This window comes from Zootermopsis nevadensis, unplaced genomic scaffold (assembly GCF_977971745.1).
Source record: "Zootermopsis nevadensis isolate Lab colony 2312 unplaced genomic scaffold, Znev_1.0 Znev_ptg000001l, whole genome shotgun sequence".
Lineage (NCBI taxonomy): Eukaryota > Metazoa > Arthropoda > Insecta > Blattodea > Termopsidae > Zootermopsis > Zootermopsis nevadensis.
Genome location: NW_028259133.1, coordinates 3926137 through 3953265, shown reverse-complemented (window position 1 = coordinate 3953265; position 27129 = coordinate 3926137). Strand labels below are relative to the sequence as shown.

The 27129-nt window shown below is 39.2% G+C and overlaps 1 protein-coding gene across 1 annotated transcript in view; it reads right to left on the bottom strand.

The window, feature by feature from the left end:
* Positions 1-24760, bottom strand: part of LOC110829243 (tubulin-specific chaperone D) — a 37535-nt gene extending 12775 nt beyond the window's left edge. Inside the window, 16 exon segments of the mRNA XM_087348008.1 lie at positions 4025-4143; positions 4573-4746; positions 5687-5908; positions 6668-6817; positions 12639-12779; positions 14297-14433; positions 14435-14508; positions 14627-14732; positions 15246-15274; positions 15277-15393; positions 16572-16935; positions 18212-18317; positions 19676-19874; positions 22579-22714; positions 24111-24292; positions 24413-24760. Of these exon segments, the coding sequence (XP_087204134.1) occupies positions 4025-4143; positions 4573-4746; positions 5687-5908; positions 6668-6817; positions 12639-12779; positions 14297-14433; positions 14435-14508; positions 14627-14732; positions 15246-15274; positions 15277-15393; positions 16572-16935; positions 18212-18317; positions 19676-19874; positions 22579-22714; positions 24111-24292; positions 24413-24757 (2601 nt within the window). The 5' untranslated portion in view covers positions 24758-24760.
* Between the last annotated feature and the right edge of the window lie 2369 nt (positions 24761-27129).

Below are 27129 nucleotides of genomic sequence, written 5' to 3'. Positions count from 1 at the left end.
ATAGTCATATATATATATTTCTTATGTTTGAATATGACATTGTTATGCAGTTCATGGAACTTGTGTGATGTATTTCTTTGTAGGACAAGAAAATTTAGATGACGTTGGGGATCTGGTCCCTACATTTTTACAAGGTCAACAGTTTCTTGGTCTGGGATTTGAACTTTTGAAACAGGCTTACTCATGTCTGGTTGAAAAATGTTCTGCGGCAAATATGCCTTTCCTTGAACAAGAAGTTATTGGTAAGTTATGGCTGAATTTCATATTTTCATTATTATTATGCTGTTTGCTTTGTATTGAAACATATCAGCGTGTCTTAACGAGTGGAAGAATTTGTGTTGGCACAGTCTACTGCTAATAAAAAAGAAATACATTGTATTTAAGTTATTGTTTATAAATATTGTGTAACAAAAGTTTTCCTTAGCTGAAACGTATTTGTTTTATTTTCAGGAATATTTTAGTCAGCGCCTCTTCTAGAAAATCCATAATTTTCATATTCGCATAATTCATACGAGGTTTGAGGTTCTCACAACATTAAAGATGTCACTGTTGGTCTTCTAGGTTGTGGACTTGTGGGGGGTAGATTCTGGAGAAACATTTTGTCTGCCTGCAAGTTCACATGGCGTTACAGTCCAGAAGACCAAATTGATATTGCCTAACTTATGTGTAACCTGCCGTTAATGGCCACGTGGTCCGAGGCGTGGGCCTTGTGCCACTTGGTCACTGGGACCGTGGGTTTGAATCCCACTCAAGGCATAGATGTTTGTCCGTGTGTTTCTGTGTTGTGCTGTCCATGGAGTCCTACAAAAATGTCTATAGATCAAGCCAAAGAAAAACTTGGGACCCGCAGATGCTCAGGCACTGAAGAACGGGCCATATAAAAAAAAGTTTAACCTTTGCTCCATCAAATTGTGTTCTCCTTCCTGTTATGACAGTGACATGTAATGTTTGAAACAGATCATTGGCAGACGTTTCTGGAGGAGTGTTTGTCTGATGAGGTTGACAACGTTCGCCAACAAGCTGTATCAGTATTGTCAGCTATGTTCACCGAGTACTATCGGCTGAAATTAGAGTCGGGGGAACATCTGAGAGCAAGGTGTAACAAAGCGGTTACCTCAGATGCAGAACAGGTGACATCCATTAAAAGATGTACTCGAATGGGCTACGCGTTAGCTATTGGTAAGTGTACATTTACCTCTGAGAGACTTAAAACATGACCTCAAAGGTGAACATTGTCTGCTAAGTTCACTGAATACTATCGGCTGGAATTAGAGGCTAATTTATGTGTAACCTTCCGTTAATGGCCACGTGGTCCGAGGCGTGGGCCTTGTGCCACTTGGTCACTTGGACCGTGGCTTTGAAACCCACTCAAGGCATAGATCATCCTCCACACCGTTGTGCCACACCCACCATTACATCTGTCACGCGTCCCGATGTCAGAGATGAACAGTTTGGTCTGACACCACGGAGTAACAGTACCTGAAGACAGCATACAACACAAATAATCTTATCTTAGCTCACAAATTATCACTGCATCTTTCTTATTACGAGGTGCGATCGGAAAGTTTCCAGACTGCGCCTAAAAAAACCTGTACCCTTATCTCAGGTATTAAATTCATCCATCACCCTCGAAGTAGTGAACACAACGATCCCAGCGCCGCTGCCAAGCCTGGAAGCATACCTGGAAATCTTTCTTTGTCAGCCTGTCAAGCACCATCTGCGATTCTGCCTGAATCTCTTCTATCGTCTCAAATCTCCTTCCCTTTAGCTGAATTTTCATCTTTGGGAAGAGGAAGAAGTCACACGGAGCTAAATCCGGCGAATAAGGAGGGTGCGGGATGACGGCCATGGTGTTTGAGGCCAAAAACTGCCGAACTTTGAGGGCGGTGTGTGGTGGCGCGTTGTCATGATGCGTCGCATGTGGAGTTCTTCGTTTAGATTCAGCTGACAGGTCCCATAGCCTATCCCAACAATGTTGCACAAGTCGTTGATGGTACGACGTCGATCTTCGTGAATGGCCTGCCGAATCTTCGTAACATTTTCGGGCGTTGTGCTCGAAGATAGTCGTCCAGAACGCTCGTCATTATCGACAGAGGTTTGGCCATTTTTAAAACGTGAATGCCACACAAAAGTTTGTGCACGACCCATTGCGGACTCCCCAAATGCTTGCTTTAGCATTTCATAGGTTTCCGTAGCCGTTTTGGCAAAATTTGATTCACACGCCATTCCGAAATCGCAGGAGGGTCGGTGTAATGCACTACCAAAACGCCCGTAACTAAGAAACAAATGCTAATTCGATGATGCCGGCTGGCACACTGATTCACTATGAATGTAGGCCGCACACCCTAGCGGCAGAAGCTCGTACTACATCCGGTTCGCCCTCTATTGACACAGTCTTGAAACTTTCTGATCGCATCTCGTATTTACCAAAAATGGCAAAAACCTGCACACTATGGACAGACTTTAGAGAAAACCTTCACACAGCGCAGAATCTCACTTTCGTTGTTTTGCTGTTCCACCGACATACGTCAAGTTATTACATGACATTGTTGCAAAGCTCACTAACATACCATTTTTTACACGCAGAAAAATGTAATATAAAAGTGACTTTTCTTGCCTTTACATTTAGTAGACATTTCAATATAAAATACTTTGAGTATTACAAATAGAGGAAATTTTGGTCCACAAAAGTTTAAGGCATGATCACAAACTATCAACACTAAATCTGTGAAATCTGCAGCTGTCTTGCTAGCTGTCAGCATGCGGAAAGCAATGAGCTGCAAAGAGCGGAATGTGCTGCGCACAAATCAACATACATTTCAAAAAACATAATCTCTTCCGTTACCTCCACACTTATACTTACATGTACTACCAAGACCTAACTTTAAGAGTAACACATACCAAGAAAAGTACAATATGAATATTGGAATAATTAGAATGCTCCACCCACAACAGTTAGTGTTTTGAAACGGCTACCACAGCAGTAGGCCGTTCTGAATCTTTATCAGATGATGCCAAATCCAGTGAAGCCCGGGAACTCGAGAGCGTACCTTGCAAGATATCTGGTGACTACTGTCAAAATACTTTACTCGCATGATTGGTAGGTTAATCCACGTCAACGTACTAGCCCTGTCTCGCTTGTGGAATAGTAGTATATGTGCAGTTAAAAACTGCCAGACGAACTCATGAGTAGGCAGGTGCATTATTATGGCGGCAGAATAAAATAATAATCTGTAAAAGCTGGGACAGGTTTCTCCGAGATCTTAAGTTTTCTCCTGTCAATATCATTTCACTCTTGCTCTATTTTCGTCCATTTGGGGAATGGGCAATGAACCTGTTAGTGGCCAAACTTCCACTGGGTAACTGTCTCATGCCATCGATAACAATAACAAAAACAGTAGTCGTGGAACGAAGTTCACTTAGACATGCTTCAGATCAAAATCTTGAGTTAAAATGGCCATAAGAAATTCCTACTTTGGTAGCCATGTCACAAGTAGTCAATATTCTATTATTTCACATTAAGTCATGCACCTGAGCTATCAATTCATCATTCCTACTGGTTGAAGAGTGTCCCAGACACTCCACCTTGAAAACAACAGAAACATTCAAAAAATTGTACTTGGCTCACTGTTGCAACCACAAATTCTACTTATATCAATTTTCGTTACCGTCTTTCCAGTCACCTCCTAAGATATAACGCACACAAGCACCACTAAATTGACACATGACAGAAACTCTCTGACCTTAAATGCCAACCAAAAAGCAATGGAATGAAAGATAAACCCGCCCAAACATGCAGTAACAAGTCAGTGCTTCTTCAGTGCAGCTACACCACTACGCACTTCTTATTTACGCGAGATATAAATTCGGACCTCTTACATAGTGGTACACTCTCAATGGGCAGGATAAACTACAACTTTCAACAACTCTGCACACTAAAATCTAGTCATAATTCAAACAAAAGTTACTATAAGAACACGTATCATTAGATCAGCCAGTACTACCTAATTTTCTTGGTACAAACCTGAAGGCCTGACATTGCCGCCTCTCTAACGCAGGCCCCAATGTCAGCACGACTGCATATAGTATAATCTGTTAGACCCTCGAGGAAACAGTCATATATTTGCTCCACAGGCAATGTCTCTGTAAGTAGAAAAAAGAAATAAAAGAATTTCTACCATCAACCATAAAAATTGCAACTTCCAGCTACAGCATTTGGAATGTCACACTGTGGTTAATCTCACATTCTTTTCAGAGTATAACTTGCCACGTTCATTCCCATACACGACTTTGGTTATGTACTGGTGCTCTGTCCAGGTAACCTCACCTTAGCTCCATAACATACCATAAAATGACAAAGAATCACTCTTTCAGAACACACTTTGAGCATAAAATTTTACAAAAACACTGCAAGAGGTCCTCACTGCCTCCGTCATCAGGGCGATGAATGAGGCAGCAAGGACCTCTGAAACGTCAGCAAACTTCTTCCGGACTACGCTGCGCAACAACCCAGAAGACAGTCATCTTCAGACACACTGTCACGAAAACCTCAAATCCTAAATTCAAAATTACCTGGCTCCAAATTCTTGGAACGGGAAACAGTGAGGCAAATTGACGCGAGAGCCCCTAGAGCATCTCTGCGACTTTCTGCCCACTTGCCAGTTGTCTCAGTGAACTTGGAGCACTGTATAACGGCAGGAATTACTCTGTCAAGATGTTCATCAAACATAAACTTAGGAAAGGAACCTGTTAAATAACAATAAAATTAATTAGCTATTTCAACAAGTACTCAACCAGGGTAACAGATTCCTTAATTTATATCACATACCTGACAATAAATAATTTATTAAATTTGAAACACAATTAAGACTTAAGCTAAAAATACATTTGTCAGCTGGTCTTCAATAACTCTGTTGTGGCAAATGGGGAAGAATTTCTACAGCCATAAATTCAACAACTAGGGTATCCAGTTATGACACTCCTTCTACAGAACCAGGCAGTACGCTCAGCTAGTCCAGAAAAGTGCCTCATTTTATGAAACCCCTGGGGTTCATTATCATTTTCATAACAATCCACCACCAGTTACTGCCATGTCAGATGACTACATTCCACACCTTCCAACCCTAAGATTCATTTTAATATTGTCCTCCAATCTACACCTAGGTCTTATGAGCGGTCTCCTGTTTTCAGGCTTAAAAATCAAAATTTTGCGTGCCTTTCTAATTTCCCCCATGCAGGATTTATGCACCACCCATTTTGACCTCCTTAATTTGATCATCCTAATACTATCAGGAGCTTCTCATTATGAATTTTCTCCGTTGTCCTTTTACTTCATTCCCCTTACGTCCAAATATTCGCCTCAGCATCCTGTTCTGCCCTGAAGTTCGTATTCTCTTCCTTACCCCAAATTCCCACCAACAGCAAAATAAACTCTGTCGGCAAATTGCAGTTATTAATTTAAAGAATTTGGCAATTACAATTACCAATCAGCTTTAAACGCTTAACTAATTCTAATTTCCTCCCAATTAAGGGTCTCAGAAGACTATTTTTTGCACAAGTACAGTCTAAGATTTGTATTTGTTTCTCGTGAGGTACATTATAAGGCAAGTACAATAAACCAACTTAGCAGACAATGATCGCCTTTGGGGTCATGTTTTAAGTCTCTCAGAGGTAAATGTACACTTACCAATAGCTAACGCGTAGCCCATTCGAGTACGTCTTTTAATGGATGTCACCTGTTCTGCATATGAGGTAACCACTTTCTTACACCTTGCTCTCAGATGTTCCCCCGACTCTAATTTCAGCCGACAGTACTCGGTGAACATAGCTGACAATACTGATACAGCTTGTTGGCGAACGTTGTCAACCTCATCAGACAAACACTCCTCCAGAAACGTCTGCCAATGATCTGTTTCAAATAATTACATGTCACTGTCATAACAGGAAGGAGAACACAATTTGATGGAGCAAAGGTTAAACTTTTTTTTATATGGCCCGTTCTTCAGTGCCTGAGCATCTGCGGGTCCCAAGTTTTTCGTTGGCTTGATCTATAGACATTCGGTAGGACTCCTTGGACGAGTGATCGGCCCGTCGCAAGGCCTCTACCTGTACACAGGACAGCACAACACAGAAACACACGGACAAACATCCATGGATTGAGTGGGATTCAAACCCCACAGTCACAGTGACCAAGTGGCACAAGGCCCACATCTCAGACCACGTGGCCCTTGTGACGGCAGGTTACACATAAATTAGGCAATATCAATTTGGTCTTCTGGACTGTAACGCCATGTGAACTTGCAGGTAGACAAAATGTTTCTCCAGAATCTACCCCCCACAAGTCCACAACCTAGAAGACCAACAGTGACATCTTTAATGTTGTGAGAACCTCAAACCTCGTACGAATTATGCAAATATGAAAATTATGGATTTTCTAGAAGAGGCGCTGACTACAATATTCCTCAAAATAAAACAAATTTATACGTTTCAGCTACGGAAAACTTTCGTTACACAATATTTATAAACAATAACTTAAATGTATTTCTTTTTTATTAGCAGTAGACTGTGCCAACACAAATTCTTCCATTCGTTAAGACACGCTGATATGTTTCAATACAAAGCAAACAGCATAATAATAATAAAAAACTGAAATTCAGCCATAACTTACCACTAACTTCTTCGTTAAGGAAAGGCATCATTGCCGCAGAACATTTTTCAATGATGTATGAGCACGCCTGTTCCATAAGTTCACCGTCCATACCAGGAAACTCTTCATGTCTCAATCTAGGGACCACATCCCCGTCATCTAAAATTGTTCCTATAAAGAAATACATCACACAAGTTCCATGAACCGCATAACAATGTCATATTCAAACATAAGAAATATATATATGACTATTAAACCTTAGTTATGTCAACAACTTGTAATATAAGCAGTAAATCTGTCAAATCTTCCGAAAACTGTAAGCAAAGAAAATCCTGGTTCATGCAAGATACAATATATAGGTAACCCTCGATTTCCGCCAATTCAGAATAACGCCGATTTTGAAACAAGCAAGTCAAAAAGTGAAAAAATATATTTTACTATAATTTTTAACATTTTATAATGTTTCACGTACTGATTCTTATACTAAATCATAATTCTTACATCGCTGATTTTGAATAACAATTATAAATACAGTCATCTCTGCAATTACGTACGTTTGTTTCGTTAACGCGAATTTGCTCCAATGAGATCAATGAATCGGTAAAAGCTGTTTGTGAACTGCAAACTTTTGCTTATGCGAGTTTGCTCTTCTGCAGTTTCATTCCTGGCGCTTTAAACTTTCAAAGGACTAATTTAATCTCTGCGGAGGTACCAGGGTTATTTTTACTACGCGACTTTCTATAAGTCGGCGTCTTACATGAATGCAACTATCGCATAACAGCAGAGATGACTGTACACATCAACCACATGACAGAATCGCAATCGCAGGGACCAACGAATTGCCGATGTATAAAATATATTTTTAAATTCTCTTTATTTTATTTACGTTATTTCAGAACTTTAAATGTAATGTCATTATATAATTCGTCAATGTTTGGGTGCTCGGAACGCATGTCATTGACTTCCTATTGATTAACATTATAAAAGAGTTTCAATTTACGCCGACTCCGTTTACGCCGGTTCGTCCAGGAACGCATCCCCGACGTATATCGAGGGCTACCTATATGTCATTCACCAAGATTAAGATCATGCAGTAATGATTTTTGTTTTCACCATAAGTTCACTAAATCAATGAAAAAGTTCTAGAGGGCAGAATATTCCTTATGCCACATGCAGGTTATTTAGTAAATCAAAATTCATAAGAAATGGAAAAGGAATAATGTTGTTTAAATCGAGCTTTCGGTATGGCGGGGGAGGAAACACAACAACAACAACTACTACAGGATTTGTACATTTGGGATTTCACTCTACATCTCACAAAGATTTCTAAAAGTCCAGGAACAGAAACCACAATGTGGTCATAAACCGCTGTTAAATGTGCCTAAAAATAACAACTTCCCAACTACATCCTGTATAGTTCGATCGCACAAGTTTTAAATGAAGTTTTAGAAGATGATAGTATAAGTGAATATAGTTCGGATGATGTATTTGACATTGATTATACACAGTTTGTGACATCAGGAACTGGCGTGATTAGTGATAGTGATTGTGACAATTGTAGTGGCGAAAGACAGAACGACATCGTACAGGCAGGTGTGGTTTCCAACAAGTTTTTGTGGGAAAATATAGACTCATTTCCTGCTTCACGAGAAGCATTTTGTAATGTATGAGGACCTCAGTTCGACACTGGGGGATTAGGCTGACGACCTGATAGCCAGAAAATATTTCATTGTCCAGAAACCCGATAATAATCCTAGGAATAGGTAAGAAAGACGACGACAAACTAAACTATGAAAAAGGCAAATGATTTGAGAGCGATAGAGGAAGATATGAGAAAGATGAGTGTGCAACTGGAAGAATGTAGCTCAAGATAGAAATAGATGGGATTGTTTAGGATGCCAGAGCACACCAAGGGCTGTAGTACAAGAGAAGAAGATACTACTGTTCCACAAGCGAGACAGTTCTCGGAACTTAAAATGCCTTGAAAGGCAAACAGTTTGATAATATGGAAATAGTAGAATGTTATGTATCATATGCAAATTCCATAGACCTACATACGCAGCTTACATTACAGTAAATACTTCACGGTTCTCGAGACATAAACATCTTTTGAATGTCATTCACCTCATATGCTGCTTCTTCTTCTTCTTCTATGGCTCTCTGGTCCGTAGGTTTCGAAGCATCTTCCTTTTTACGGTGCAAGGTTGTTAGCCTTGCGACCAACCCCCAACCTGGAGGACCAGGGTACCTGTCTTAGTCTGACCTCTCCCCCTCGACCAATCTGGCTAGGGAGGCCCTACCAGTAGCTATGCTACCGCCAGCATAGCTCTAGGGGTCACTGAGGTACTCAAGCCCCACCACCACAACAAGGTGCAGGTACCATTAAGTGGGGTCACCTCATATGCTACATTTTGTAATAATTAAACACCTGTTAAAAACACATACAAAAAGGGTCAGGCAGCGTTAACATAAATGTGAATGATTAAAGGTTAAATTTTCAATTATAATTCTAGTTACAAAGCCTGAAAATATTTCACAATTTGAAACATTATACCAAGATGTTTGCTCAAGAATTATATTAGATTTAATTTTTTAAACAGCAAGTCAGATAAACATTTGCATTTACATTTCATACATCGTTAATAGGCCCAAGCCAAGGAACTTGTCAAAACACAGCATTTCTGCCATACAAAAAATGCAACTACTGTGATGATGATGATGATAATAAACAATTGTTTCAAAGAAGAATGGATGAAAGAAACTGCATGAAATGAGACGCAAAGTAACATTGTTCCGAAAGTTGATGTGGCTTTGTCACAAATTGACTAGAACAAACATAATGTGAACTTAAAACACATTTTTAAATCTGACTTGCACCTGAGGGAAAATTAATTTAATAATTTTCATGCAGCTTATGAGATTTTATTTATTTCTCATTTTATTCTTAAAATTCATATGCAAATTCTATAGACCTACATACGCAGCTTACATTACAGTAAATACTTGATGGTTCTTGAGACATAAACATCTTTTGAATGTCATTCACTTCATTAGCTATGTTTTAATAATTAAACAACCATTAGGAGAAACAGACAAAAAGGGTCAGGCTGTGTTACCATACGAGGCATATTCGTAAGTAAGTACCATTTGGACATACCTCCCGCGCTTCATCGAAATGATCCGTTTGATTCGTCACAGACACCATTTCGTGAGAGTAGTGTCTGTTAACATTTTTCCGTGTGCGTTAAACATGTTCAAGAAAATTAAACGTCCCTCTGGCTGTGAAATAAGGTCCGTTATTCGTTTTCTTAATGTTAGGAATGTGCGGCCGGTTGATATTCATCGCCAGATTAGTGAAGTTTATGGAGAAAATGCAATGAGTGATGGTATGGTTAGGAAATGGGTTCACAAGTTCAATGAAGGACGTTAAAACGATCATGATGAGGCGCGAAGTGGCGACCATCTATGGTGAATGACAACTTGGTGCGTAAGGTCGACGAAAAAGTTTGTGAGGAGAGACGGTTCACAATTTCTGATCTCTTCTTGAAATATCAAGGACTGCTCTTTATGAAATTGTCACAGAACGCTTGCATTATCAAAAATGGTGTTCGCGTTGGGTGCCCAAAATGCTCACGGAGCAGCACAAAAACGCTGTTCTGCAAGTGCTTTGACATTTTTGATTGTTATCATGAGGAGGGAGATGAAATGTTGTACCATATTGTGACGGCAGATGAGACTTGGGTCTCCCATATCACACCTGAATCAAAACAGCAGTCCATGCATTGGAAGCATACAGCGTCTCCAAAATCCCAAAAGTTTAAGCAGACAATTTCAACCAGAAAAATCATGTGCACCGTATTCTGGGACAGGAAGGGTGTTCTACTGGTGGAATTCATGCTACCAGGCACAACAACCAACTCTGTTTACTGCGAAACTTTGAAGAAGCTGAGGCATGCAATTCAGAATAAAAGGCGCGGGATGCTGAGTGCTGGCATTCTTTTGCTTCACGACAACGCTCGACCGGACGCTGCTGCTCAGACTAAAAACCATATCACGTCATTTGGATGGGAACAAATGGATCAACCCCTGTAAAGCCCCAACTTGGCGCCAAGCGACTTTCACCTCTTCCTACACTTTAAGAAATTCCTGGCCGGTCAACATTTTTTTGACGACGACGAAGTGAAAGAGGCAGTGCAGCAGTGGCTACCATCGCAGGCGGCCGCGTTCTACGAGGAGGGTATACAAAATCTTGTGCCCTGCTATGATAAGTGCCTCAATAATGGCGGCACCTATGTCGAAAAGTAGCCTAAGAAAAATAGAATCTGATGAAAATAATTTTTTTAAAAAATATATTTTATTTTTTATTAATTCCCAAACGGTACTTACTTTCCGAATACGAAACGTGAATGATTAAGGGTTAGAGTTTCAATTATAATTCTGGTTACAAAGCCTGAAAATATTTCACAATACGAAACATTATACCAAGATGTTTGCTGAAGAAATATATTAGATTTCATTTTTTAAATAAGCAAGTCAGATGAACATTTTGCATCATAATGCATGCACTGAAACCCAGCTACAGACACAGTCTACACAACCGCACCAGAGAGCGTCTAGAAACCTCCCCATTCACCTGAAATATAAGTCCATTTCATTATGAAAACATATGAAACAGTAATTCCATGCCATTGCCCTTCCTAATTTCTTCACTGCATACATTTTATTAGTACAAAATGCTTTGGATGAGTAAATAAATTTGAAAATCTTTCTTTTCCTTTTATTTTTCATATTATTTTCTATCCTTACATTCACACTAAGATTCAGAACCTGAAAGATTATTAGTGTAATTTTCTGTAATCTGTTCATATCCAAAGAAGCCATGGCTGCAACATAATGACACGCCTAAAAGTCAGTACAACTTGAAAAACTGAGCTATATCTTGTGATATCTTACAGCAAAAATTATATTTAATGCAAGAATGATCCTCTACAAAATGTCAAAAAGACTGCTGCATAAACACACGATTCTCAAGGCTGTAAAGTTTAAACTTGCAATAAAGCAAGTTCTATTATGGAAAAAATAACTGCTCACGCGCCTTCCATTAGTGCAAACTCCACAGTGAAAGAGTTACAAAGCTGAGAGTATGTTCAACTAGACAAGAAATTCCCCGCATTCCATAAATTAAAGGTTCTCTACAATATTCTCAGGAGCCTGCGACTAGTCCCTGTTTTGGGACGGATGAATGTAGCCCAGAGCCCCCCTGAGGTCCAATTTAATATTTTTATTCCATCCACACCTAGTCTTTCAGGTGCTCTCCCCTTACGGCTTTCCAACCAAAATTTTGCACATATTTCGCACCTCATGCTCCTTCATTTCATTATCTTAACAATATCTGAAGAAAAGCAAAAAGTATGAGCCCTTCTCCAGCCTCCTGTTACTTCATCCCCCTTAAGTCCAAATATTCTCCTCAGCGCCTGTTCTGAATAACCCTCACCTGCGCTCTTCCCTTAAACTGTTAATTTGTTTAAAAGTTATTTCAGTAGCTCAGACGAGACAGCGTAAAATGATGACAGTGAACAAAGAATTGGAAAGGATGTGGAAGGAAGGGGTCATGGCCTAATTCAAGGTTATCCTGGCATTTGTCTGGAGAGAACAAGGAAAACCACAACAAACCTCAGTCAGTCTTTGGGCTGGGCTAAGATTTAAACCCAGGACCTCCCAAATACAAAGAAAGGATGGAGAAAATTACACAAAGTGGAGCATCAAAGATTCACACACTTTGCCAAGAAATATTAAAGCAATCAAGTGAAGTGTAATGGGCAGGACATGTAGCACACAGAGCAGGAGGAGGAGGTGAGAAATGTATACAAAACTTTAGTCAGAAAACCTACAGATAAATTACCACATGGAAGGATAATATTGAAGTGATATGTTTTAATACAAAGCAAACAGCATAATAATAATAAAAATATGAAATTCAGCCATAACTTACCCTTAATTTCTTCGTCAACGAATGGCATAATTGCCGCAGAACATTTCCGAATGATATATCTGCACGCATAATCCAAAAGAGGACACTGTTGATGTCTGAGTCTAGGGACCAGACGCCCAACTTCAACTAAATTTTCTTTTCCTACAAAGAAATACATCACACAAGTTCCAAGAACTGCATAACAATGTCATATTCAAACATAAGAAATATATATATGACTATCAAACCTTAGTTATGTCAACAACTCGTATTATAAGCAGTAAATCTGACAAATCTTCCGAAAACTAACTAACTAACTAGATGGCTTACCGAACCCGAAGGTTCATCACCGAATTAACCAAAGCCCTCCACCGGACCCTGTCCTGGGCCAACAAAATCCAGTTTCCTTCAACTCCTATCTCCCATAGTACCAAATCTCATGTCCTTTTTCAATTGCCGTGGTCGTGCCAAAGAGTCCGTCCTGATCCGAGGCTTGGTTGATTTTTTCGTAACACATATTTTTTTAAAGGTGAAAGGTTGTTAGCCCTACACCCAACCCCCAACCTGGAGGACCAGGGTATCACTCTTAGTCTAGCGCATCTCCTTAGACCTGTCCGGCTTGGGTGACCCTACCATGAGCCGAAGCTCAGGCCGGCATAGCCCTAAGGGTCATTTGAGCACGCAAGCCTCCTCACCCGGCAGATTAACTGTAAGCAAAGAAAATCCTGGTTCAAGCAAGATACAATATACAGGTAGCCCTCGATTCAGAATAATGCCGATTTTGAAACAAGCAAGTCAAAAATTGAAAAAAATATATTTTACTAAAATTTTTAATATTTTACAATGTTTCTTGTACTGATTCTCATACTAAATCATAATTCTTACATCGCTGATTTTGAATAAGAATTATAAATACAGTCATCTCTGCAAATACGTATGTTTCGTTCACGGGATTTTGCTCCAATGAGATCGATGAATCGGTAAAAGCTGTTTGTGAAATGCAAACTTTTGCATATGCGAGTTTGCTCTTCTGCAGTTTCATTCCTGGCGCTTTAAACTTTCAAAGGACTAATTTAATCTCTGCGGAGGTAGCAGGGTTATTTTTACCACGCGACTTTCTATACTTCGGCGTCTTACATGAATGCAACTATCGCATAACAGCAGAGATGACTGTACACATCAACCACATGACAGAATCGCACTCGCGGGGACCAACGAATTACCGATGTATAAAATGTATTTTTAAATTCCCTTTCTTTTATTTACGTTATTTCAGAACTTTAAATGTAATGTCATTATATAATTCATCAATGTTTGGGTGCTCGGAACGCATGTCATTGACTTCCCATCGATTAACATTATAAAAGAGTTTCAATTTACAACAACTCCGTTTACGCCGGTCGGTTCGTCCAGGAACGCATCCCCGGTGTAAATCGAGAGCTACCTGTATGTCATTCACCAAGATTAAGATCATGCAGTAGAATATTCCTTATGCCACATGCAGGTTATTTAGTAAATCAAAATTCATAAGAAATGGAAAAGGAATAATGTTGTTTAAATCGGTCTTTCGGTATGACAAAAAAAAAATAACTACAGGATTTGTACAGTTGGGATTTCACTGTACATGATACAAAGATTTCTAAAAGTCCAGGAACAGAAACCACAATTTGGTCATAAACCGCTGTTAAATGTGCCTAAAAATAACAACTTACCAACTACGCCCTCTAAAGTGCAACAAGACTGTTCAGCCCAAACAGCCAGTGCAGGAAGCACTTCAGCGATGCTCAACACGGCACCATGACAAGTATTGGGATCATGCCTTAAGTAACAAGTCTTGGAGAAAAGTTTGAACTGTGTGTGTCGGAACTTCTAGTATCAGATTGTAAAGTGCCTGTCCAACAAACATTTGTAAAAGATACTTCAATTCACAGAAAATGTTGAAAATGCAAGTTTCTAGTTCTTGTGTCATATAAAAAAGCCCACACATATGTAAACCGAGGCAAATTCACCTCTGCAGCAAGTTCCCTGATGTCAAAGTCGCAATGTCTGATCTTGCTGTCTATCAAGTGATCGATAAAGGGCACTGCATACTCTTCAAACTGAGCAATACCAACACTGAAAACAAAAGTCTTGCACCATTAAATGCCTCTTAAAATAGCGTTACATAAGTACTGTCATTCTTGTTGAACCTTTTACTTACATGAACTCTGACATCATAAATTATAAAATTAATCTATTGTTGAAACTGATTATATAATTGCAGTGTGAATAACAAGTCCACTTTTTCTTTCCAAGTACAAAGAGACAAAAACTTCTTAATGATCATCAGTGGGCAATAAAAGCTATTCTTAAAAATAAAAAAACTGTAAGAGACTAAAACATAATAAAATATTCTCGGGCGATCGGCCGCTTCAAACGGTCAAACAATAGAACTGACGTTTGAAGCGGCTGATCACCCGAGATGATTTTATTGAGTTATGTCACCGTGAAAGCTTCAAATCATAGATTAAAACATAATTACAAAGAATAAAGTAAAAATAATATGAAAACCATCACACAACTCAACAAACTGCAATACTAATTAATAAAATGTTCCTGTTCTATTATAAAACAGCCAATAGAGTGTACCTGATGTTGAGAAAAGCATCGCTCCTGCTGGTAACATCAACTCCCTCCAATGAGGACAAAGCATGAGGTAATAATCCTCTCTCATTGTACCATCTCCTTTCTCATTATACCATCTGAGTGCACCCAAAGCGGCTCTCCGACAATCGGTCTAAATATGGAAAACAGAACCAAGAATGATTACTCTCAGCGACAGATTATAATACTTATTCAGTATTAACATCTTACTGAACTATTAAACAAAATCGAAATCATGCACTCAATACTGAAGTATAGTTTCCACATACATTCTTTGCACTTTGGCATTCTACATGCTCCTAGCTACTCTGAATAGTTTTTATCACTAAATAAAAATACATATAAATTTTTAACATCAATTTTTGCTGTTCTGCTTTACAATTCATTTGCCAGAAATTAATTGCCGAGAAGACAGCAAGTTTCAAACAGAGGGCCACTGATTTATGTTAATATATTTCAATACGCGTAATAATTTCACTATCTGGGTTTTGTATATCCCACAGGCATGTTACATGTTTCCTGCTTTAGATATTTTGAAGAAATCCAGCCACTAAGTAACAGAGTCGCCTGTATATGAAATAAATATATATGTCAACATCTCTTCTAACCAAATACTATAAAGAAAACTATTAATTAAATAAAATATTTTATCATCTTAAAAAAAACTGCACACACATCCAGAAATAAACATGCATTTCACTGTTCTTAGCCTTTATCAAAGCATCCTAGGTTGATATCCCTCCTTAAAATTAATTTATATAAGGTAGTTGTCTTTGATTTTTTACACTGTTCATTTCTATCTCACCGACTATGAATATTAGACGTCAAGCTCTTTTTAATCTTTAAAGTTTGGCTAGTTTCGCATGTTAGGCTGATACAGCTAATCCTGTTTATCTGGCTTTGGCTCTCAGAAGGCTGTTACTTCACGGATTATTACACACCTACTCATTCTACTAATCTAAATAATTTTTTTATGAATCATGGTTTACTCTGTTAAATTTTGTGATCTGCTACTGGTCTCCTGGGTTATTTCACTGTGTAGTCACGTGGTTGTAACCAATGTTTTAGAGGGTTTAAATGAGAGGCTGGTGGTTATATATGGTTCGATGGAAACATGAAGTACATTCCACCAAAACATTGCTACAGCTGGGAGACAAAACAGTATGAACTCAGGAGTCCACTCTCTAAACTCAGATCACTGTAAAAAACCTGAAATCTCATATAAAATAATCATATTAACACACGTACCATCCTAATTCTTTTGTCATTAAATTTCAGGTTCATAAAAATGAATCTGCAACATACACTTACCTCTCTATCAAACACCAGCATAGACATCAAGGCTGATACAATAGATTCCACAAATTCTTGCAGAGCATCAGGTTCATATGCTCCTGCAAGTGCAAAGCAGGCATAGCTTGCAGCATCACGGGTGTTAGTTCCCACTAAGTCTGGTTCATCACACTCCAGAGCTTCAAGTATGATTGGTACCACTTCATGGAGTTGCTGTTGTAAAACTCCCATGCGACCCAATTCTGCAAAAACAATGCATCTTCTGCGCCATTCCCCATCAGACTCTGGTGGTGTGAACAGTTGCAGAATTGAAGGGAGTACATCTTCTGCCACCTCGGGAAATTCTTCCAACAGTCTACTGGTACCATCTGCAGCTAACGACCTAAAATATAACATGACTGAACTTAACACCTCTTTCAACCGCTGAAACTGTAAGTCAGTCACATATGAGAAACTTTACTGGGGTTACAATAAATCTGAACCACATACTAGTATTATCATTTTAACATCCTACCCTTCTGTTATTGTGATCACATTGAATGCAGCAATTCTATGTTAGTAGTAAAGTACGTATTTGGCTGTGGAGAATATTTGGACTGAAGACTGGAGGACGTTACACAAGAACGAGCATCATAAGTTGTACTTCAAGTCAAAGAGGATGAGATGGGCAGGACATGTAGCCTGCATGGGAGAGAAGAGGAATTCATACAGGGTCTTGGTTCGCAAAACAGAAGGAAAGAGACCACTAGGAAGACCAAAACAAAGGTGGGAGGATTATATTAAAATGTATCTAGAGAAACAGGATTGGAATCAGCTGGCTCAGAAACATCCACATTTGCAGACAATGTAAATGTTGTTCATAAGGCAACTGACAGAAATTCAGGTAAATCTTTCCAATGATTAATGCATGAACACATTTTAATGAATTATACATAAATAACTGATATTGCTGTTGATGCTTGTCTTCTGGGTGAAACGTGTTGGTGAAACAAGTTGACGTGTAAGTACATTTCAGAGAGAAACATACCGTCTCCATCATCAGGGCCTTGACGACCTCAAATCTCATGAACTAAAATTGTTTCTACACCATTTACAATATACGCTTTAAGAGAGATTGTAAACAGTGTACTTTTGCATGAAAAAATTAAGGATGATCTCTGAAAAGGCGGATCTTTACAGATAAGGCAGTTTTCCATGAGAGCGGTAGGGCCAATAGGCATAACACAGTTGTGTGGGTTACAGAAAGCCCACACTCCACTCTCTTGGGACTTGAAAAGATTAAAAGAGGAAGTAGTTATTGTTTATTTCAAGCTATTTCTGAATCACTCACATACAGTGACTGAGGAAAACCACAAAAATCCTTAGTCAGACTAGTAGTCTGTACAATGTCTAGCATTCTGATGCTACGTCTGTACAAAGAAAGTGCTGAGTATTGTTTATCACTGCAATGGCAAAGAATTCTGACAACACAAACATGAGCTCGCATTACCTGAACCGCCTGTGCATTTGTATCAGTTTGTCTTCAATGTCACAAAGATATCAATCTCATTCCATTATAACCAAAGGTTATGTCATTCTTAAACTCTGATACAGTTCTCGAATATTTCAAAGATGGAAAAAAGTGGGTTAAAAATAAAAATGTACCTAAACTATGCTGTCAGGCTGACAGTGGCGGTGGCTCAGGTGCTATGCTATCCCCTGCAACGAGATTTGCCGCAAGAGATCTGCCACCACGTTGTGGATCCATCTTTAGGAATATCAGACCTTTAGACAGAAACACACTGTCAATGACAAAATAAAGCAAACAGTTTAGGCAACAACATATGACATCTAGTATCGTCCAAACACTTCATGCTCGTACAGTGAGGCTATCAACAACTTAAAAGTAACAATTATTGAACTTACTAAGCAATTCTTTCCACCAAGAGAGTTTCTCACGTTATATTTATCATATGTAACTTACAGTTCTGTACTATCACTAGGTTTGAAACTGTCAGCATATATAAAAAACATATCATACAAAAGCTGTATGTACACATGTGATCTACCTTCATACAAAATTTCATATCGCTCACTCCAATGTTTCATAAGAGTTCACCATAGAAAATGAAGCTATACAGATTTGGTGAGACCAAATGTTTTTGTTTGATATTCTATAATCTGTGTATTTTTGAAGATATCTGACACATCAAATTCCAGAACCCTGCATTAAGTGGTGCTAGCATTGTTCCCCTTTCAGGAGTTCACGTGAACATCAGACAGATGGTTCATAACAAATTTCATTAAAATCTATTAGTTGGATCAAGAGTTACTGCGGGAGGGACAGACACAAAGGCACAACTGAGATTTTCTTGGCAATGTGGACGATAATGACCTTGTTCTGGATTCTAGCGCAATGTGGATTTATCAGTAGATGTTATCATTTAGGAGACACACTGAAACGCAAACAACAAGCCCAAGCAAAGTCTGGGTACAACATTCATAAAGTGGGGCAATTTTAGTCCTTCAAGCTCGGAGCCCATGCACGTTCACACAGGATCTAAACATTCACAATGACAGAAGCCCAAGTACACAGCTGCCAACCGCAAGCCAACAGAAAACTTGTCATTGTTCTGCCATCTGTTGGTATAAGATCAAACTAGCTGTAGCAACAGACCTTGAAACATTTACACTGGTCACGTTTGTTCTTTCATATGACTGCTGACACAAGAACAAAACAAGACCTTTTAAGAGCTTCACGCCAGATAGTTAAGGAATTCAACATGGCACTGCCTAGAACATAATGTGGTCTAAAAAAATTACGATATACTGGACATTTTAAAACAATCTAATGCAATAGAAATGTGCAATTGTAAAGCATAAATATAACTAAATTATGAAGATTTCTGTCTTCTGGGTTGTTGCGCTGTGTAGTCTGGTTGATGTTAACCAACGTTTCAGAGGTCATACTGCCTCCGTCATCAGGGCGATGAACATGCCAATAGGCAGTATGACCTCTGAAACGTTGGTTAACATCGACCAGACTACACAGCACAACAACCCAGAAGACGGAAATCTTCATACTCACCGCTGTGAAAACCTCAAGTCTTACATAACTAAATTATATTTATCATATATCTTACCAATTCTTTGTATGACTTTAACACCAAACTTCCTGACAAGTGTATTCGGGTTCTGTCGGTACTTGCTTGCTAAGATCCACTTTAACAGTGACTGACCGTGAGGAAGTAAATCCTCCCGCTCCCCATGTTTCAAGATCGCTGCAATTGATGCCAAAGATCCACACTGTGCAAACACTGGACTGTCAGAAGACACAATCCACTGAAATAAACAACATAATTATATAAGGAGGATGTGATATTACCAACATCGGCACAAAATAGTGTTTAGTAAAATATTCAACTATGCATACAAAATTGGTAAAAATTATGTTCATGTAAATGTTCCAGATGAAATTTTTCAAAATCATGAAGGCTAGCTGCTTGCGTCTACAATCTACCTGGGTATCATCATTACCACCAACCACGCCTGTGGAGTCAGTACTAAAAACTCCAACTCCTTCATAAAAGCTCAATATGTATTAATAATGGTAAACCTTCTAAAATGGTAAATGGCACCATAAGAGATTTCATCACCACCACGTGAATCATCAGGCTATACAGTCAAACCTCGATTCATGAACGCCTCGGATCATGAACAATTCAGTTTACAAACAAATTTTCCGAACACAAAGCGTCTCGGATGACGTACTGTGTCTCGAGTTACAAACACGCAAGCCATCAACATCCTGGAGCGATAAGCTGGGAGTATCAGCGTCGGCAGTATTCGTAGAAGAATGATCCAGCATGGGGCCAAAGAAAGACAATTATTGCCTCAAAGTGAAAAGAAAAAATACCAATATCATGATAGATGTTAAGAAAGAAATCACAGCCAAACATGCAAATGGTGTTCGTGTCTCTGATCTTGCTACTCAGTTTGGGATGGCAAAATCAACGCTCTGTACTATTCTTAAAAATAGACAGACAATCAAGAAAGCCGATGTTGCAGGAGGAATGACAGTTATTACTAAACAAAGATCACAGACGATTGAAGAAGTGGAGAAATTGCTGCTAATTTGGATAAATGACAATATGTTAGCTGGCAACAGTGTTTCTGAGGGTATGATTTGTGAAAAAGCAAGGCGACTGCATGATGACCTGGTAAAAAAATATCCTGGTACGAGTGGTGATACTGATGTTTTCAAAGCTAGCAGAGGATGGTTTGAGAAATTTAAGAAAAGAGGTGGCATACATAGTGTGGTTAGGCATGGGGAGGCTGCGAGTGCGAACCAAAAAGCTGCTGAGGAATTTGTGCTAGATTTTAGTGACTATGTAAAGGCTAATGGATTCATTCCAGCAAGTGTTTAACTGTGACGAAACCGGTCTGTTCTGGAAAAAAATGCCAAGGAGGACATACATCACCCAAGAGGTGAAAGCATTACCGGGACACAAACCAATGAAGAACAGACTGACTCTTTTGCTATGTGGAAATGCAAGTGGGGACTTCCAAGATCAAGCCATTACTCGTGTACCACTCGGAGAATCCGAGTGTGTTTAAGAAAAACAATGTGATAAAAAGTAAATTGTCAGTTATGTGGAGGGCTAATGCTTGGGTAACTAGGCAATGTTTTATTGAGTGGTTTCCATTGATTTTGTGTTAAGAACTTGTGCACAAAGTACTGTTGTAAAATTTTAAATAAGCAATCATCTGGGGTCCAGGAAGGGATTAATCCATTTTACATTAATTCCTATGGGGAAAATAGTTTCGGTTTACAAACGTTTCGGTTTACGAATGACCTTCAGGAACGAATTAAGTTCATGAACCGAGGTTTGACTGTATTTCAATATAAGTCTAATGGTTATTGCAGAAATCGGTTGATTTGTAGACAGTTTGTATTCTTAAGGTACTGGAGCCAAAGTTACAAAGCATTATTCCCACACCATGTGGCTCAACGCGTCATTGAATCTCCCTAAGCGTGAGGCCTCCGGCAGCTCACAAGGTACCTAAAGTGTTGAAATAGGATTCTCTTAAGATTTTATATCGAGGTCAGAGTCGAAGTCGGTACATTTTTACAGACTCTGACTCCACAGCCCTGCTACCAACACAAAACAAACTATTTTATGTGAAACTCAGTATCACTCATTATAATATAGTACTGTGTAGGAATTTGTATGGTCACATTTTATTCATCTATCTACTAGCAGTACGAATGAATTTCGATTTTGAAGATCTGATCTTTTAGAATCATGAAGTGCACCAGGCTAATGCAAAGACTTTTACTATCTGTCTTTCACAGAAAATTTGACAAAAATTATTTCACTCGGTCTGAGGCAGTTAACAATAACACCGTGCAAAAGTGTCTCTGATAACATGGGCAATAACATAATCCACACTACTGATAACAGAACACACAACATGGCCCCAGAAGAAAATGCACATGGCAGGGGCACGCGGTGAATGTCTGTGGCAGCTCTCGGACCATAAGGTAATTCATATCCTTTTGGCCACGGACTCTGAGTGATACAAAGACTCAGAGTGGAGGTTTATAATATACGCTGCCTAGTAAAATAATTATCCTTTTGGGAATTGTTTCTTCAAATGTTTTATAACGTTTGCATTTAGTTTGTTATTTAGTTTAGTTGAATCCATTTATTAACGTTCTTTGGATGTTGCTTCCTTAGTTAGAGTAACAGAATAACTCTTAAATGGTCTGCAAGTACAGGGCAGGCTATGTACATTAGCAAGTAGGTTTCATAGGTTTAGAAGATCACAGTAGGCATTTGTAGGGTCCAGAAAAGGATAGACGGCTTCCCTTGATTATGACGTTCTTGAAGTGGCTACCATTAAATGTGAAGATATTACAAGTGGTGGTCACTGCATCAATTTGACAACAACAATACAAATCATTCAATACATTCTATCTCTAAAGTAAAGAAAATAAATCTTACAACACATGGATTTCTTGGCTCAAAAAATTTTCACTTACATTGCATGCCCAGTCAAGGAACGCAGCTAGGTGAAGTTCCTTCACATGTGACTGAGTCATGAAGCAAGAAGACAAAAAGGCAGCCACATGAAACAGGTCGCTACTAAGTGCATATATCTTGCATGCACTAAGAATCCTATTCAAAACAAAACACAGATAAATTACAGAACACAGTTCTCAGCCTTGATATAAATACCTACTAAGATGTAATCAAACAAAATGGAAATCTTGGAAAAAAATGACTATGCCCCTGAAGACAAGATTGAAATGTACGCTTGGTATCCAAAAGTACAAATATTTGACTGAAAAGTTGCTAGTAACATTCTAAAACCACACAAGAATCTTTATTATAAAACAAGAATGAAATACAGTGTTAATACTTCTTACATAACCTCACCCTCTCCTTTATACTCAATGGTGCATTTACAACTAAAAGCTGCAGAAATCCAAATATTAATTTTGCTATGTCTATCTGTCTGTCTGTGTTTAATAACTCGAGAACTTTCACAGCGACAAAGAAATAAAATAATTAAAAAGCATACCAATCTATTCTTGTCCATCTTACAATCAGAAAGGAGCCGCGATGGATAGGGAGACTTTGGAAACCGGTTCCACAAGCATTTTATTCTAAAAGTTCAGCCTTTCCTAAGACACAGATGCTGTTACACCATGCCCCTTCTTATTCAAGAGAGTGTCCTGACTTCTTCTGATGGCCTCATTGTTGTAAAGCTTTTGCCTCAAAATGCCACAGACCAAGTGCCAAATGTGTCCATGAAATGATGCTACCAGTGTTTCATAAAAAAAGACCATGCTAGATGTCACTCCTCAAGAATCGTTTCCTGTAATGCTAGTTTGATAATTCAAAAAACTTCTTCCAGGTTTTTCTTAAGAAGAAATCAAGTTCAGAATTCTTGATATGGTATATGCTTTGAAAAGTCGATGAAAATAATGTTGCAAAGTGGCTAAATGACATGTGAACTGGGCTTCCTTAACATGACAGACAAGGGCATCACTAATTCTGCCACAAAACAGATGGAAGAAGAGGAGAGTGGGGTTGATGACAGTGAAGACGAAGGACAAATTACAGAATACATCAGTCACTGCGTGACATTACAGACACCATGGAAATTCATATTGCTGTAAGAAGTTTAAAACAGTTTACAAGCACAAGATACCATTACACACTACTTCTCAAAATAAACATGTCATATGAAAAAATTCTGAAGGATTTATAATGCTTCATGTATGAATCAAACAAAATATCTTTGATTATCCATGTTTTTCAATTATTCAAACATCTCCTCTCCTTCATCAAACTGGACAGTTGGGAGTTTACTGTATTTACGGTCAGAATTGAGAGGTAATAAATACATTTAGTCACCATACTGTAAAGTTGTTCCCACAGTCCAAGATGACTTTATGCACAAATACAGTCAAGAAATGGTGCTATCTGATGAATCAGTAGGTAACAAAAAAAAACTGAGGTGCTCTGTAAATGTCTTGGGTACACCAATTATAAAACACACACATACCTTTCCATGACAGTTTTTCGGCTTTCATTCCCGGGGTCCTCAGGTTTAAAACTGTCTAATCGAGATATGTTTAATGGAATTATCACAATAATGGACAACAAGACATAACGTGTCTGCCAAGTTGCATTGTCAGAAGGATTCTGAATTTCTAGAAGTTGAAGAACGGGCTCAATATCTGATACCTACATACCAACAAAAAATTGAAATAAATGTTTTAGATAAGTAAACTTATAATGCACTTGTATCAACGTGATAGTAATTTTCCAAAAAACCACACTTTCGCAACGCTAAACAAGTCTTACCTCGTGTGGTACATGCCTAACTACTACTTTGTAGCCTCTGACCTTCATTATCATATACAGATATTTGAAAGTAGCGTGTTTTAATTCTATCGAAGCGTCTCTACAGCGTATAATGCAAATTAATTTCTCTAAAATATTATTGAGATGTGGGTCCAACAAGTGGGGATTCATAATGTAAGTAAAACGTTCGTAAGCGCGTTCTACAGACATTTCTGACGAATATATTATCCTTAGATTTTCTATAATGTTTAACACTTCTTCAAGTTCAGAAAACATTTCTGGTGCACAACCTAATCCAACAGTTACCTCACGCTCACTTCCATTCACGACAACGTCGGACGCCATTTCGACACAAAGAGAACACACATCAGAACGCAATGTTGGTATTACTAAATCTTGTGGTGGTAGCCGTGAACTGCCAAGCTTCTTCGCTAGTTTGTAGGCCAGTCATCATGGCGCATATTTTGAAAGTACAAGAATAATTTTCATGAATCGTGCCTTGACGTTTTCTAGTGACTCTACGTTTTTCAGACTTAGGTTGGGCCATGTGATTTCGATTCCACAGGTTAGCAGTGGGACAATTTTAGCTTCGAATAGTCTTACAGCGGTTTCAAGGCTAAGTTGTCCTAGATTTCTTTATTTCGAACATCTCTTTGGTAGCTGAGATGACTCCCTCTTTAATGTGTATCAGGTAGGACTTCGTTGTAGTCTGCAGTGTTACTCCCAGGTACTTAAATGCATTAGTGACTTTCAATGGTTCCTTCCGCTGTCTTCCTTCCTCCTCTCCTGAACACCATCTGTACCGTCTTTTCTTGGTTGATTTGTTCCGCCCAGGTAACTAGTCGGTTGAATGTTTCCTGCAAGTCACTTTTCTTCGTCGAGCCTAGGTCCATATCGTCAGCGTAGATACATAGCGACGTTGCGGGTAGACATACTTTCGTGATGTCGGCCGTGGGGATGTTGTTAAGAGTGGGCTTAGTGGATCCCCTTGGAACACCCCTCTGGTTCGTACGATTTCTTTTGATGTCTTTACGGTGTCGTCGTTTCTGATCAGGTTGTGGGTCAGGATGTTGCGGATTAGGACGGATGTTCCTTTATCCAGTCCTAACTTTTCCATCTTTCCAGCGAATATCTGTCTGTTTGCACTGTCGAAGGCTTTTGTGTAGTCAATGAAAATTGTGTAGTACTTTTGTTTTGGGTTTCGGAGTACCTCCTTGTTGTCGTTTAGCAGGCTTTCTATTGCTTGTAGGCAGGAGCGGCCTCTTCTAAACCCAAACTCCTGTTGAGGGATTTGTGGGTCGGCTATCTTCGTGATTCTTTCTGTTAGTATGGTTCTCAGCAGTTTGAATGATCTATGTTCTAGGGCTATCCCCCTGTATGAGTTGGGGTCGTCAGTGGCACCCTTGCCTTTGTATAGCATTTTGATATTTGAAACTCTCCAGGGATATGGCAGCTCACCAAGTTCCAGGCTCTGGTTGAAGAGGCCTTCCCAAGTTTCTATGAGTAGCGGGCAGGAGGCTATGATGTGCTCATTGAAGATACCATCTGGCCCAGCTGCCTTGTTTCTTTTGAGAACTCCTACTGTTTCAGTAATCTCTTTTGTGGAGATTGGTCTGTATGTCCTTGTTATTGGTGTTGGCAGTGTGGGGTAGGCTCGATTTTCTCCAGTCGGGTTCAGGATGTCTGTAAAGTGTGTTTGCCAAGTCTCCATCTGGATGGTGGGCGATATTGGTACTTCCCTTTGTCTCAGCGCCACGAAAGGGTCAGTAACGGCTGCTGCATCTAGTTTCAGTCCTTCATTTTCCATATAAGTGTTCCTTTTATCCTTAAGAAGGATTTTGTATTATTTCCGTGATATCGAGTACGTCGCTAAATCTTGGGAGAGTCCTGACAGTTTTGCTTAGTGCAAGGCTTGTAGAGTAATCCGTCTTTTCCTGTAACAGTGCGCGACTTGCAAATCAAGCTTTCTCGATACTTCTGTGGCTCTATTCTGATGGACTGGCATTGCATTAGTCTGCATGTCGAAGGTGGCGAGGACCATGTAGTCGCCATACATTCAGAGCCGCTTGGACTTAGATGATGTCCAATGGACAGCGAAAAATAACCAGAATGCAATTTCGACAACGTCATCAGGGCGATGATTCATCGCCCTGATGACGGAGGCAGTATGACCTCTGAAACGTTGGTTAACATCGACCAGACTACACAGCGCAATAACCCAGAAGACAGAAATCTTCATACTCATCGCCCTGATGACGGAGGCAGTATGACCTCTGAAACGTTGGTTAACATCGACCAGACTACACAGCGCAATAACCCAGAAGACAGAAATCTTCATACTCATCGCCCTGATGACGGAGGCAGTATGACCTCTGAAACGTTGGTTAACATCGACCAGACTACACAGCGCAATAACCCAGAAGACAGAAATCTTCAAAATAAATAGTGTTACTATCCTCAAATGACGGTTTATTGTATTTATTTTACAGAATTCACCATTTTAGTCGTTATCAAAATCCTGTGTTGGAAAACAGAAATTGAGCTTCTGGATTTCGATAATAATTCTTTTCAAAATGTGGGGCATCTCACCCGAGTTTACCCGATAACTAAAACGGAGGAAGGCCCGCCATCCCCAAATCATTGAGGTCTTCATCTCACGTAAACCCCTACCTCCAATTCGCAGACCGACCTCTGGGTCCAAATTCCAGACAATCCTC